Source organism: Toxorhynchites rutilus, chromosome 3 (assembly GCF_029784135.1).
Source record: "Toxorhynchites rutilus septentrionalis strain SRP chromosome 3, ASM2978413v1, whole genome shotgun sequence".
NCBI classification, from domain to species: domain Eukaryota; kingdom Metazoa; phylum Arthropoda; class Insecta; order Diptera; family Culicidae; genus Toxorhynchites; species Toxorhynchites rutilus.
The window spans coordinates 197429159-197444185 of record NC_073746.1 but is presented as its reverse complement, the minus strand read 5'-3'; the positions used below and the strand labels follow the sequence as shown (position 1 = coordinate 197444185).

The 15027-nt window shown below is 40.4% G+C and overlaps 1 protein-coding gene across 2 annotated transcripts in view; it reads left to right on the top strand.

Moving 5' to 3' along the window:
* Positions 1 to 15027, top strand: part of LOC129780440 (cullin-2) — a 62671-nt gene that overhangs the window by 29231 nt on the left and 18413 nt on the right. Inside the window, exons 5-8 of one of the 2 annotated variants that reach the window (XM_055788719.1) lie at positions 4843 to 4878; positions 4947 to 5032; positions 5128 to 5359; positions 5958 to 6277. In XM_055788719.1, the coding sequence (XP_055644694.1) occupies positions 4843 to 4878; positions 4947 to 5032; positions 5128 to 5359; positions 5958 to 6277 (674 nt within the window). The remainder of the gene's footprint in view (positions 1 to 4842; positions 4879 to 4946; positions 5033 to 5127; positions 5360 to 5957; positions 6278 to 15027) is intronic. The other variant, XM_055788720.1, reaches the window with a different exon arrangement.

Sequence of the window (15027 nt, the reverse complement as noted above, 5' to 3'; positions counted from 1 at the left end):
GTAGAAGCGGAAATCATTGGAGCAACGAATTACCAATTGTACTTTTGGGGTTGAGAAGTGCATATCGCGACGAGTTAAAATGTTCTGCAGCTGAACTAGTTTATGGTCAGCCACTGCGTGTGCCAGGGGAATTTTTCGACTCACCCGTTACAAGTGTTGACCGTTCAGAATTTGCTAAGCGCTTGCACGATGCATTGTCTAAACTGCGTCCTCCTGAAACTACTCATCATGCCAAGCAATCCGTGTTTGTGCACAGTAAATTGAACACATGCTCTCATGTCTTTTTACGCGTCGACGCTGTCAAGCGATCGCTACAACAGCCTTATGAAGGACCATATGAAATCGTGAGACGAAGCGGAAAATATTTCGATATCATCATAGCAGGAAGAGAGCAAAGAGTATCTATAGACCGACTCAAACCAGCGTTTGGATGCGATGACAACATCAGAAATCACCCAACTGAGGATAGCCAAACGTTAGTTACACAATCCGGTCACCGGGTTCGATTCTTAGTGTAACTGGAGGGGGCCCTATGGGTTGCCGTCTAGGCACACCCTATTAATTTCCCAGAGAGAGAATCACTCTATGTCGAGGAACGAAGAGAAGGAGAGAAACGACAATAGTCAGTTTTTTACCACGCGCGGTGTCGTTAACAACGGAATATATTTTCCCCGAATAAAAGTTAGTTTTATTGTTAGTCAAACCGTGACTTTTCATTTCCCTCTGAATCCGTCCGCCACAACTTTTTACTCTACTCAGTCTCACAGGAATTCGCGCGTTTTTTAGCCAAACACCATCTATTGTAACGTGTGTTGCAGGGTTGTGGCTAAGGGGTGGTAACATCTCCCCCTTTACGACTAACCCACGACGTAGTCCTCCAAATGCTTTGGAAGGCGACTGGTTCTGGCTGGTCTAGGTATTGGCTGAACTGTTACTTGACTGGAAACTGTTGAGCCAGCTTCTACTTCGAAGAACTCGTCGTTCTCCGAACTGTCACACTGATGCTGACATACGGAAACTCGTTCGGGATCGATCGATGGAAAATTCTGTGGAGCAGTCTGTTGCACTGACGACTGCTGCTTGAGTTCAAAATCATCCACCAATATATCCAACGGGGTTTGTATTACTGACGGCTTAACTGCTTCGTTGAATCGAGATCGAAGTTGGTTCACGTTCGAGCGAATTAACTTTCTCCGACCTGACTGATAACCAAGGAGAACGTTAAAGTTGACTGCACCGATGGCTTCGATGACAGTCCCGGGAACCCACTTCAATTTGTCTATGTTGTCATGGAGCTTCGCGTAAACTGTGTTCGCATTGATCCGCCCAACATTTCTTCTGCCGGAGACTTCCCAGCAAGTGCGGCACTGGGTGTTGAACGGTACACCTGAAGAAAAGTTTGAAGAGCTGCGACTGATGGTACTTCTCCCCCTCTACTATTTTGCGTAGCGATCGCTTCAGCGTATCGACAAAGCGTTCTGCTTGCCCGTTTGACTGTGAGTGGTAGGGAGCAGTTCGAATTTTAATGATATCGAGCTGCTCACACATTTTCTTGAACTCGCTGCTACAAAACTGCGTCCCGTTGTCGGTGATAACGGTTTCTGGAATGCCAAATCTGGCAAAGATTTCCTGAAGAAATCGGATTTTCACCGCTGAGTGAGTGTCTACAACCAAGTAGCACATTTCCTCAAGCGGATCTGCGTAATCCAAGTGTATTCTCTTCCATGGTCCATCTGCTCGCGGACACGGCTGTGGTTGAAAGTGTATTGGTGACTTAGCTGCACTTGCACAGATATCGCACCGACGAACAAGGTCTTGAATGTCGTTTTCGATGTTCGGCCAGTATACCACAATGCTCGCGATACTTTTCATTCGCTCCATGCTCTGATGGCATCGGTGAAGTTGCTTCAAAATTCGCTCATTGTAGAAATCCGGCACAACAAGGCGGTCCTCCATCATGACCACTGATAGAGACTCACGGCGAGAATGGAAAGCTTTGAGTTCTGGATCTTCGATCTTGCGTGGCCAACCACCATCGATGAACTGGATAAACTATTGAAGGATTGTATATTTCTTGGTAGCGGCACTGATCATCTTAAAAGTCACAGGCAGGGATGTGAAACACTCTTCAAGTCTTGCGTTGACTTCCTCTTCCATACTGAAGGCGGCGATGACATATTCGTCCTCGGGCTTTTGATAATTGCTGATCAGCCGAGAGAGCACATCCGAGTATCCGAACTTGTCAGTAAAGATGTATTCCACGTCGAAATCGAAACCCAGCAGCGATAGAGCCCACCGCTGGAGTCGATTGGCGGTGTGAAGTGGTATACCTTTCTTCGATCCAAACACTTTGAGCAATAGTTAATGATCCGTCTGTAATGTAAACTATCGTCCAACTTTCGGCGACGAAACTTCGTTACTGCAAAGACCAGAGCTAGTGCTCCCTTTTTCACCTGACTATAATTTTGCTCTGTGCTGGTCAAAGTTTTCGAAGCGTGCGCAATCGCTTTGAGCTGACCGTCAGGTAAACGATGTATGATGACTGCGCCTATTCCGGTCTTCGAAACATCACCTGCTGCTATCAACTCCAGTGATGGGTGATGGGTAGTAAGTCAGACTGTAACACTTTCTTGATGATTTCAAAAGCACCATTGCATTGTGCACTCCACACAATCTTTCTGTCCTTTTTAGGAGATCATCCAGCGGTTGTCGGATTCTATGAATTTCTGGGACGAACTTCCCGTAAAAGTTTGCTGTTCCAGGGAATGCCCTGAGCTCACTGACGTTTTCCGGCTGTGGAATTCTGGCGATTGAGGACACCTTCTCTGGATCAGGTTTGATACCGTCAGCCTTGAGGATGAAGCCCAGGTATCAAATTTCGGATTTGTAGAAATTGCACTTTTCCGGACGTAAGTGGAACCCATACTCCTGAGAACGTTTGAAAAGCTCCTCATGAATATGATCATGCTGTTCTCTATTTACGCTGTAGATGATGAATAGCTCATGAGCTGCTGGAGGCCACCAGGTGCGGATTTCACTCCCGGAGGCAAGCGCTTGAACTGAAATAGCCTGAGGTGTGTGTTGATTGTTAGCATCTACTTCGAGTCTTCTTCGACCTCGACTTGAAGATAAGCGTCCGACAAATCGATGATACTGAACACTCTACTCCCCGACAGTTTTGAAAAGATGTCGTCGGGTGTTGGAAGCGGATAGTGGCGTGGTTCAAGCAATGCATTCAATCTTGTTGAGTAGTCTGCACAGACTAAGCAAAAATCCTTGATCGTCGATGACAGTGATTCGACAATCTGTTCCACGCTCCGCTTAGTTGCCGGTGCTGCCTGCTGTGTGGAGATGCGCTTCAGAAGAAGCAACAGACGTGTATTTCGATCCGCCATTTGCTTACTAAGCTCTTGTGTGTGAGTCTCTGCGAAACCCGGAAAATCAGTTTTTTCTCCGCCTTCAGCCATTTTAGTACCGGAGTTCACTGAAAATCATTTCAGTCGCAATCCTCGTCGCCAAATATGTTGTGTTTGGTACAAATACAACTTATTTCTCAAATAAATTCACAAATCTTTTATTTTCCTTACTGAACTCATACATAAAGGAAACAAGACTAGAACTTTCTACTCCACTCAGTCTCACAGGAGTTCGCGCTTTTCTAACCAAACGCACTCTATTGTAATGGCGTTACGGCTAACGTGTGTTGCAGGATTGTGGCTAAGGGGTGGTAACAAAATTTAGAATAGATTTTAATCTGGGAGTGATTCATTACTAACCAATATTGCTAGTACTGCAATATTTCAATCACGTATCTGCTGATACTACTCATCTACATTGATTTCATCAAAATTCTCGGTCAGCAATTTGCTATACAGCTTTTCAACAATACTTTTTCCCATCTCAATAAAGTTTCCAATATATAGTAAGTAAGTAAGTGCAATTAAGTTTTCAAGGAATTGTGGCACCACTAAAATGGTGAGACGAGACCAGACAACAAAGCTCGATTTCGGACCAGTTAACTGTCAAACTTCCAACTGTGGACATTCGAACAATAGGAATACTCTTACGGCGACATTGTGTGTAATTTACAACATGTTATCGATAAGGTAAAAATGTACACGGATAAATTCGGCTGTGTTACAGCTGAAGCGCTAAATGAACCTAAAAAATAAACACAAGGAATAAAAAACCTGTCAATATCGAAACACCTGCTGATTAGTCAATTCTAAAGGGTTGTAAATAATATTTTAAAATACGCTTCTGCTTATGGTACATATCTTCCAACTTCCAACTAAAGCTCGAGTCATTTAATATCTGTACGCACTGTCACAATGAAAAATCACGAAGTCGTTGAAACTAGCTAAATCGAAATTGTGCAGCGTTCTCAAACATTTCCGCGGCATACTATCGATCGGCAGGATCATAGCTAGCGTCGTAGTGGAATTAAGGATCGGAAGCTGCATTTGTTGAGAACAATTAGGACAAAACAAGTGCTGTCGGATTATGATATCGCCGACAAATTCAATGCCAATGCATTTCGGACCAGTAACAGTAATAAACTAGTTTGGAAGAAAAGACGTGCCCGGAAGTTTCACAATGAGGTTCTTACGACATGCTAATGGACAACGAAACGTAAGCCAATATGGATTCTGGGCAGCTTCTCGGAGAAAAGTTCTATGAAGCCACTGGTTAAGGTTATGTCCCAAGCTAGTTCAAATTCGTTTATGCCGATAAACTCACAAGGACAAAAACCCAGGTGAAAAACGCGACAAACAAGACTATGGGTTCCAAAAAGTGCAAGCAGCTTTTATTTTTTCCTATCATTTTTCTATTTCTTTTTAGGAAGAATGGCCGTTGCAAGGCAGAGGTCGGGTCAAGGTCAACTTTTCCAAATATTTTTACCTTACGAATTATATACAAACTTGTCCTTAATTGTGTATTTACAGACATGTACGGTGAGTCGTTATATGGAAGAAACAATAAAAAAATTGGACGAGGAGAATAAACGCGCTTTGAAGTATCTTCACATCAGGTAGAAATCATATCAAAGCGTTTCTTTTACACTTACAACCTTAAATTCTCCAAATAACATTCTGTTTTAATATTTGTTTTTATTTCTTTTCATAGTTCAATATCGAAATTACGAAAAGAATGCGAACAACGGATAATTACTGATAACTTGGAATTCCTATATTCTGAATGCAACGAAATGGTGACATTGGAAAAACAACGAGACCTCAAAAACTTATATACCATCTTAAAACCGGTACCAGATGCGTTGAAATTATTGGTGAACACATTTTACGAGCACATACGAAATAAAGGAGTTCAAATGGTATCGACGATAAAAGGAGAAACGGTAAGTATTGTACATACAAAGCATCCCAAATAGATATATCAAAGTGCGCTACAATAGCAAAAAATAGTGTTGAGATTTAAGTCCACCGTTCATCGTTGCCTGAATCAGTCTTGTCAGCTTTTTGGAGAGCCGTGTTCGTCTATGATTTCCCATAGCTGTCGTCGGTTTATTGTATATTCTGTCAAATATACACCGGGAATTTGCGCTTTAAAAGAAATAGTAGAGGCGAATGAACTGAAAAGTTTAAAGCCTCTTTAATCCAACATCATCATCATTTAAAAGAAATTGCTTTATCTTTCATCTAAATGTATAAAATATAAATAGTCTTTAAAATAGACCCCTTCCGAAGCAGTACCCTTTTCCTGACCATCAATCCACTCATCAAAACACTTTTCATAGCTGTATTCAGGAATTGCCTTCAGTTCACGCAGCGAATTCGTTTTCATGTCTTCAATGCTGTCAAAAAGGATCCCATGTAATTTGAGTAGTTAGTGTATTAATCTGTTCACGATTCGTTTTCTCCTGAAGTTTACATAAAATGTTCGCATTGATTTTAAACCCAAAACTTGTTGATGTTTTTTTCTTTATTATTTGACAGGTTCACGTTCAATTTGTCGAAGGGATGCTTCAAGTACATGAAAAATACGAAAAAATGATAGCTAATACTTTTGCATCCGATCCAATCTTCCTGAGCGCTCTCGATAAGGCATGCTCTAGCTTCATAAATTCGAAAACGAGTGATAATCAATCTAACAGAAGCGCTGAATTAGTTTCAAAATATTGCGATAGTCTTTTGAAGAAGTCAAAAATATCCGAGAGCGAAATCGAAACAAAGTTGACGAAAAGTATAACTATTTTCAAATATATCGAAGATAAAGATGTGTACCAAAAATTCTACAGCAGGATGTTGGCCAAAAGGTAAGTAGATAAAATAAAAGAAGGGATGAGAATTGATAAAAAATTTGTAGTTGTTACAGTTTTTGAGTTATAAATTTTTGCAAAAATTTCAGAAAAAAATATAGTCTAATTTTTTGGATATTTTAAGTACGCAATGTTGCTTAAATGACCAGTCTTAACACCCATAACGTTTCACTGCATCTTGTGAATTGGTCAGAGCCGTAAAACAAACTACTCCGATTGACAGTTGGAACAGTAATGAAAAAAATATTGATCTAACAGTTACATAAGGCTACTCCGTTATTCGATTCACATCGACACCTACTGTGATTGTATTGTCGCAAGGTATGAACACTCCTCCTCGATAATATCTTGCAATACTCCTAGGGTAAATGATCTTGGATTGTCCAATTTAGGGTGTTTCCAAGCAACTAGTAAATGCAAATTGATTTTGCTTTATAAAAATCACATATAATCAAGACGAGTTTCGGGTTGTTGGAAAGCCCTAAGTCTCTAGTTTCTGATTCTACCATAAGGCGTTGAGCTTATTCAAATATTTATGCTGAGAAATTATGATCATGATTTGTCCACCTCTGATCATGGTTTGTCCAGTTTTAAAAATCATTATTTTTTAATAAAAAAAAATCGAATTTAAAAGTGAATGTTGCATTTCTCATTGCTTGGGTTAACTGTCATCATATTGATCCATTCATAATTTAGGCTTTCTTCAGAATATTGCCTTTTCTTGGGCATTTTAAAAGTATTCACCTCAACACGCTCAACAAAGAAAAACTTCATTTCTGTTATGCGCGAAGGACACCAAAAACAAACTGCAGCGCGCCAAGCGGTTGCCATAGAAATCATGTGGACAAAACAACATTAGTGAAGCGGACAACTCATGATCAGAATTGAGGTCATCGAAATGTGTTAATTACATGGATTAGCCAAGTGAATCTTATACGAATGGTGTGCAAGCTAGTTAGTTAGCTCAAGTGAGGGGCGCATTGACACCGATAGAATGTGTATCTTATAATCCTTTAAAACATGTGAATCCGTTAAAAATATAATATATAACTACTGTAAATCATGAAGAAGACAATATTATTTATATGTTTTTAAATATTCCAATACCTAATTTGACACAGGTGCGCTGAACTAGAGCATTCACAACAGTGGACAAACCATGATCATATTTTCGACTGGACAAACCAAAATCATTTACCTTATCATCTCGCGTAACGTTTTCAATCGTAATTGTTGCAGCAGCTTCGTGAGAATATCTGCATTTTACTCCAGATAGATTTGCTGTTTTTCTTGAAGGTCACGTACGTAAAAATATCTGGTTCCGATGTGCTTCGATCGCTTCTCAATTCGCTTTCCACCAAACGAATACATTTTTACTTTGATTGTCTTCGTAGGTAAGAACTGGCTTGGAGACATCTTCACCCATATCGATCACCACTGCTCTGTTTGCGGGATGCCCAACTGATGATGCCTCCTTCAAATCGTATCAAGAAACCGGAATTGTACTTCCGATTCCGATGGTCCGATGGCCTGCCCAGTCCGCGTCCCCGAACATCTCCAGTCCCGCATCAGTGTACCCAAGATGTAGTTTATGGACAAAGTACTTTAGTACCCTATCAGCTTCTTGTCAGTCCAGCTGTGTTGGGCAGCTTGATTTCTAAGCCAGGATGGATACGCTTGCTGCTACGTCCGACCGGGTTTGAACTGCAATGTACAGCAGACCGCCGATGAGACTCAGATATTGAGCATTGTTTGGCAAATGTGTCTTATTCTCCTCCTTCTGCTGTAGATACGCAGGATCTAACGGTATTCTTGATGGTTTAGTGTTTTTCAGACCAAATCGTCCTGCGAGCTTCAGAATGTACTGTTTCTGGTTGAGCTTGAAACCGTTGCCATTCTTTTCGATCTCGATACCCAAGAAATGCTTAGCGCCACCAAGTGCAGTTACGGTAAAAAGTTGTTGCAGTGCCTGGTATATTGCGTTGTACTCCTCCTTAGTCTGACACACTATAAGCAAGTCGTCGACGTATAAAAGGATAAAGGCGAACGTGTTGCCCTTCTTTCGGATGTAGAAACACGAGTCCGGTAACGAAGACTTGAAAATTTCATTACCGGTGAAACCGGTAAATTACCCTTAAAAACATATTTTAAAATGAACCATTTTTTTTGTAGAAACGGCTTTTATTTATAACTAGCTGACCCGACAAACTTCGTCTCGCCCAAAACATATTTTTCGTTATCACATTCACGTGTTTTTACTAAGTGCACGTTCATACGTCCAATCGCAGAACTGTTCATTAATCGATTTTTCAATCTACCCTTTAAAGTTACCTTTTACTATAAAATTCCAAGTACTTCTACCAAAACTCGTCATTATAATATCAGATTATTTCCAGACACAATTCTCGTTCAAGATTTTTCAACCACTTGTAAATACAGGTCGGACTCGATTATATATAGTCGACAATTTTTTTTCAACAATTATTTTCAAATCCTATACATAATCGAATCTCAAGAAAACAATTTTTTTATTAATGTATGAATGTCAAACATTAATAGAAAAATAGCTTTTTTGTGATTCGATTATGTATTGGATTCGAAAATTAACGTTGAAAGTGAAATTGCGATTATATATAATCGAGTCCGACCTGTAACATGTTTCTCTGTTACATAGAATAAATGTTTGATACTGAAAATATGATAGAATAAAGACAGCCCTAAATCGGACAATTCTTTTCCCGAGTTTTGCTCTTATCAACACATTCGGTGATCCATATTTATTTATATAGATAGAAGAAGATATAGGTGTGCGTTTTATCACATTAAAAAAAATCAATTGTCATGTTTGGTTGGAATATGTTTGATTGAAATATGTGTATTATTTTTATGGGACCCCCTCTCCATTTCAGCGGAGGGAGTGACACCCCTCCATCATACAAACATTTCTCATATTCAAAAACCTTCACATATCAAATTTGGCACCATTTGATTAATTAGATTTAGAGTTATGCAGAAATTTGCGTTTCATTTGTATGGTAGCCTCCCCTTAGAGAGGAAGTAGGAGTGTCCAACCACTATAGGAACGTTTATCGATCCCTAAAACCTCTATATGCTAAGTTTAATTCCATTTGTTTGATTAGTTCTCGAGTTGTTCAGTACCCTCCCCTTCTCCCTCCTCTTTTATGCAGAAATTTATGTTTCATTTCTATGGCAGACCCCTTTAGAGAGGTGAGAGTAGTGTTGAACCACCTTAGAAATGTTTCTTGTCCCCTAAAACCTCTACATGCCAAATTTGGTTTCATTTGCTTGATTAATTCTCGAGTCATGCAAAAATTTTTGTTTCATTTGTATGGCAGCACCCCCTTAGAGAGGGAGGAGAAGTGTAGATTCACCATAGAAACGTTTCGTGCTCCCTAAAACCTCCATATGCCTAATTTGGTTTTATTTGCTTGATTAATTCTCGAGTAATGCAGAAATTTGTGTTTCATTTGTATAGCAGCCCTCCCTTAGAGAGGGGGAAGGAGTGTCTACTCACCATAGAAACATTTCTCGTACCCAAAAACCCTTACATTCCAAATTTGGCTTCTTTTGCTTGATTTGCAGAAATTTGTGTTTCATTTGTATTGCAGCCCCCTCTTAGAGAGGGGGGAGGGGTCACGAACCTTCCCCGACACCAAAAACCCCCTACATTCCAATTTTCATGTAGATTGGTTCAGTAGTTTCCGAGTCCATAAGAATGAGACAGACAGAAAGACAGACAAACATAACTTCATTTTTATATCATTTTTCCACGTGTTTTGACATAATCATGAACTGAAATTGTGTTTCGAAGTGATTCAAAATTTATCGATTTCCCTCATCCATCTCTTAATATATACAAAAACAGGTGGTAGTCACTTGGTGCAAGGTCCGGACTATACGGCGGATGCAAAAGAACCTCCCATCCGAGCTCCCGGAGCTTCTGGCGCGTCACCAAAGAAGTAGACTGGCGTTGTCCTGATGGAAGACAATGCGGCCTCTGTTTATCAAAGATGGCCTCTTCTTCATGAGTGCTACCTTCAAGCGGTCCAGTTGTTGGCAGTACAGGTCCGAATTGAGTGTTTGGCCATAGGGAAGCAGCTCATAATAGATTATTCCTTGACAATCCCACCAAACACACAGCAGAACCTTCCTGGCCGTTAATGAGGGCTTGGCCACCGTCTGAGCCGCTTCAGCGGGCTTCGACCACGACCGTTTACGCTTCACGTTGTCGTAAGTGACCCACTTTTCATCGCCAGTCACCATCCGCTTCAGAAACGGGTCGATTTTGTTGCGATTCAGCAGCGATTCACATGCGTCGATACGGTCAAAGATGTTTTTTTTTGCGTCAACGTGTGTGGCACCCATAGATCGAGCTTCTTTGTGAATCAAAGCTTCTTCAAATGATTAATAACGGTTTGATGACTTATCCCCAGCTCTTGGCCGATGCTACGGCTGCTACTATGCCGGTCTTTCTCGGCTAATTCAGCGATTTTGTCGCAATTTTCGACGATAGACCTTCCGGAGCGTGGCGCATCTTCGACGACCTCTACACCAGAACGAAAACGTTGAAACCATCGTTGTGCGGTGGAAATGGAAACTGTATCGGGTCCATTAACTGCACAAATTTTATTGGCAGCTTGAGATGTACTGTAAAATATGTCGGATTTTCTCTTTATTTTGCTCCATATTTGCGACACTATAACTCACGAACGACTTAACCAAACAAAACACTGTCAAGGACTACGTTATAGCGCGCAAAAATACCTTTCCAACAAGCTATAGTATGACTCGATACATTGAATACAACTAGAACTACGCACTTACAACGACACCTCGCGGAAATACCGCAGGACTTTTTTGACAGCCTAATATATATATCCAATTTCGGTATTTTCGGGATTTTCCATCTTTAAATTCCGAAAGTAAATTGAAGCAAAACACACTCAGAATTCGAATTTCGATGAAACTTTTATTTCAAATTAATGTTTGGTTTATGCCATTATGTGTTAAATACAACATCATTCAAATTTCCACCTAGGGCTTCCTCGCACACCTTGATCCGGAACAGGTAATTTTCGATGACTTTTCGGTACATATGGCGCGGTATCTCGGTCATAACTTCACGAATGTTGTCTTTCAAATGTTCAAGAGTTTGCGGAGAGTTGGCATAGACACGGTCTTTTTCATAACTTCACGAAAAAAGTCTAGCGGGTTCAAATCGCATGATCTGGACGGCCAATTGGCATCACCAAAACGCGAAATTATGCGTCCCTTAAATTTCGTTCGCAATATGGCCATGTCCGGTCGTGTTGTGTGGCACGTGGCGCCGTCCTGCTAAAACCCACATGTCATCCGTATCCATATCTTCAATTTGTGGCAAAAAAAAATCGGTTAACATGCAGCCATAGCGCTCACCATTCACAGTTATCGTCTCGCCGTCCTCATTTTCAAAGAAATACGGCCCGATGACTCCACTAGACCATAATGCGCACCAAACAGTGACTTTTGGAGGATGCAATGGCCTCTCAACAATCAAGTGTGGATTTTTTGAGCCCCATATACGGAAATTTTGGGTGTTCAGCTCGAAATGTGTCTCATCGCTGAAGAAAATTTGATGCGAAAATTCAGCATTTTGCTGCTGTTGTTCGTTCACCCAATCGACGTATGCCCGACGCATTCCATGGTCACCACGCTCTAATTTTTGTACCAGTTGGACTTTATATGGATGTAGGTGCAAGTCCAAATGCAAAATTCGCCACAATGATGTGTTTGACAAGCCCAATTGCTGAGCACGCCGTAGAATCGAAACATTCGGGTCATCCTCCACACTGGAAGCAACAGCAGCAATATTTTCGGCCGAACGCACATTACGATGATACACAGGTTTCACAATATCCGTTACGGATCCAGTTTGTTCGAATTTACGCACTACATTAGCGATTGTGTGCTCTGTAGGCCGTCCATCTGATGCCCTGTGTACGAAAACTCTTGGCCGAGGGTTTTCATCAATCCGTTTATATACGTTGAGCTTGGGCTGGACGTTAATACCTTTGACTGTTGTAATCGTCGTTCAAGTTTGATGCTCCTTGATGCTCAACTGTTCTGCAGGTTCTACATCGTCCAGTGAGTTTTTTTGACGTAGAACTACGTCTTACATTAAGGGTGCCAATGAAATAAATTATGAAATAAAGTTAACGTTAGGAACTATTCTTGCTGTGAACGGATTTTCACGATTTACATACCAATCGAATCGGAAATTCTCTAAGATTTGTTTGACATGCTATACATTACTATCCCATAGTCTATATATGGCTTGAAAATTGTAAGCAATCTCATTCCCCCATACATTTGTTTTGTCCATTTGTGTGATTTCCCGAACAGACCTGTCAATAACTCCGTGAACAAAGGAAAAAAAGAAGAACGAAGGGGAATATTTGCCTACACTTTAAACAGTGGATCTCGTTGAGGCAAACGTTCATTCTTCGTAAGGACACCGATTGGACAACACCGTTGCTGGGCGAGCTGCATAGTGAGGGATCGAGTGCCTTTCTTAAAGCAATTGGACTGGACGCGACCAAGTTACTCACTCGCTGATGTCTCTGACATTGCAATCATTGCATCAAACTGATGTCATTGCATTAATGTTTTGAGCTACACAATTGTGTGGAGAATCATCAAGTTAGGCTATCGTTGGCTCACCAAGAAAATAATTGTTCTAGAATTATGCCTGTGATTTGGTTTTCCATGGCGGTAGCAAAATTCTTTCCACCAAGGCTAACAGCTATGCTAAAACAGCTAACAGCTTATCTAGACAGGCAATATTAATAGAAAAGGCTGTTGAGAAGAGCGCAAAACGGATATAAGTCTGTGTATATTTAGATGCTTCAAGCCATCGATATATGGATATTTGTGTGCGTACGTGCGTGCTTCATAACCCGTACGTAAAAATAGTGCGTATTCGCTACGCTGAAACCCAAGATGGAAAATGGAAGGTGGGAAGATTTTTTAAATCTGTGACGTCACAGATTTTGTTTATGTATGTTACTTTTCTTATAATAGTCCACTACATAAGAAAAGTGTTGTTATTAAAAGTAAAAATAAGCAGATGAAATGAACTGCAATTTTAGTATTTTTGAAGTGTTCTAAATATAATTTCAATTCAATTACATCGACCACAAACGTAAACGAACAAAGTCAGAGTCACACAATCTTTTGTTCCTTTGGCGGTTCCTTTGAACATTTGACAGTGCATGGGAAAAAAGGTTGCAAGTTTTTTTCATGTAAAATGAAAAAAACTTGAAAAATAAATTTAATTGACTCCGTATGACATAGATTGAGATGAAAAGTTTTCCGCTTGTGTCTTAGTTTTAGACGATTGAAGTTCTCAGCACCCTAATTGTGAAAATACAATTGCTGACAAAAGTCAAACTTTCTTGAAGTTCCTCTAGAATCCAAACATAGTAGACACTAGAATACTATTTCTGAAATAAAAAAAAAATCAACAATTTAAGTTCGTGATATGTTCTGTTTTTTTTTCATAATGCGTAAAATATGATTTGGAAATCTGTAATTAGCTTCTGTATATCCTCTTTCAACGTTATTGGTTAACACATTCGATTTTGTACCATTTGAGTAACTGACTGGTATGTCTGATATGTGAACTTCCCATCTTCCTGGCTACTAGCACAATCAAAGTTCAACACAACCAAAGCCCGTGAATCTTCCAACCTTCTATTTTTCATCTTGGCTGAAACCACATTTGTATCTGCTCCCGTGTGCATCGGTGGTGCAAATTATGCAGCCGTAATGATAAATTTAAACAAGGAGGGGAGATAGTGGGAGGGAAATATTTGCGCTAGGGTATTAGTCAATGAGCTACATATAAAGGTGGAACAGTAGGCGAAGTGTATCTGTATTGGCAAGCAAAATATCGTGTCGTAATTATTTGCATTCAATATGGAATGTAGAAACAAAACAATGTTGAAAGTACTGACGGTTGCATGATAATTTGAGCCAAAATTCTAATGAAATCATTCAACTGGTTGTTTTTTAACAGATATCAATTATATCGTGGATTATTCCGATTATTCATGTGGTAAAAAGGTCCAGAGAGCAGTCGTATGTTTAGTTCTCGAAAGCAGTAACATTTTCAGTGAAACTATGATTAATTGGCGATTATTATCTCACAACATACACACCGACACTGAGAGCCTTCGAAACATCAACTTCATAACGGTAAAATAATGAAGCTTCGTTTGTTACTATGATCGTGGGGGAGTGAAAATGGCACTTTTTTTATCCAAAATATATATTTTATTAAGGCTCATATGGCGTCAGCCTAACGGGGCCGGGAGTTCAATATTTCGACAATGTTTGCTTACAACTATGTTAGTAATATGTAACCGATTACTCGCGGTTGGCTCGAGGTTAGTATTACAAGTGTTCTCATAATTGGTATGTTGCAGTCTTCGATGCTCTGTACGTGTGCCCGACACGGGATACTTCCTATTGGGATGCAGCTGACCATTAATCAGCAACGCCCCCCTATTCTACCCCATATCTAGCGTTGTGCGTCTTTCTCGACTCGAGGAATCCAGGATAGAATGGTCACTAGCCGGCGCAAACATCAGCTCGTGTAGAGTTGTCATGAGCGGTACAACCTTTGGCTCTTGTTGAATGATCAGTGGACTGCACAACCTTCGGCCCGTGCATTTGTAAAGAGTGTG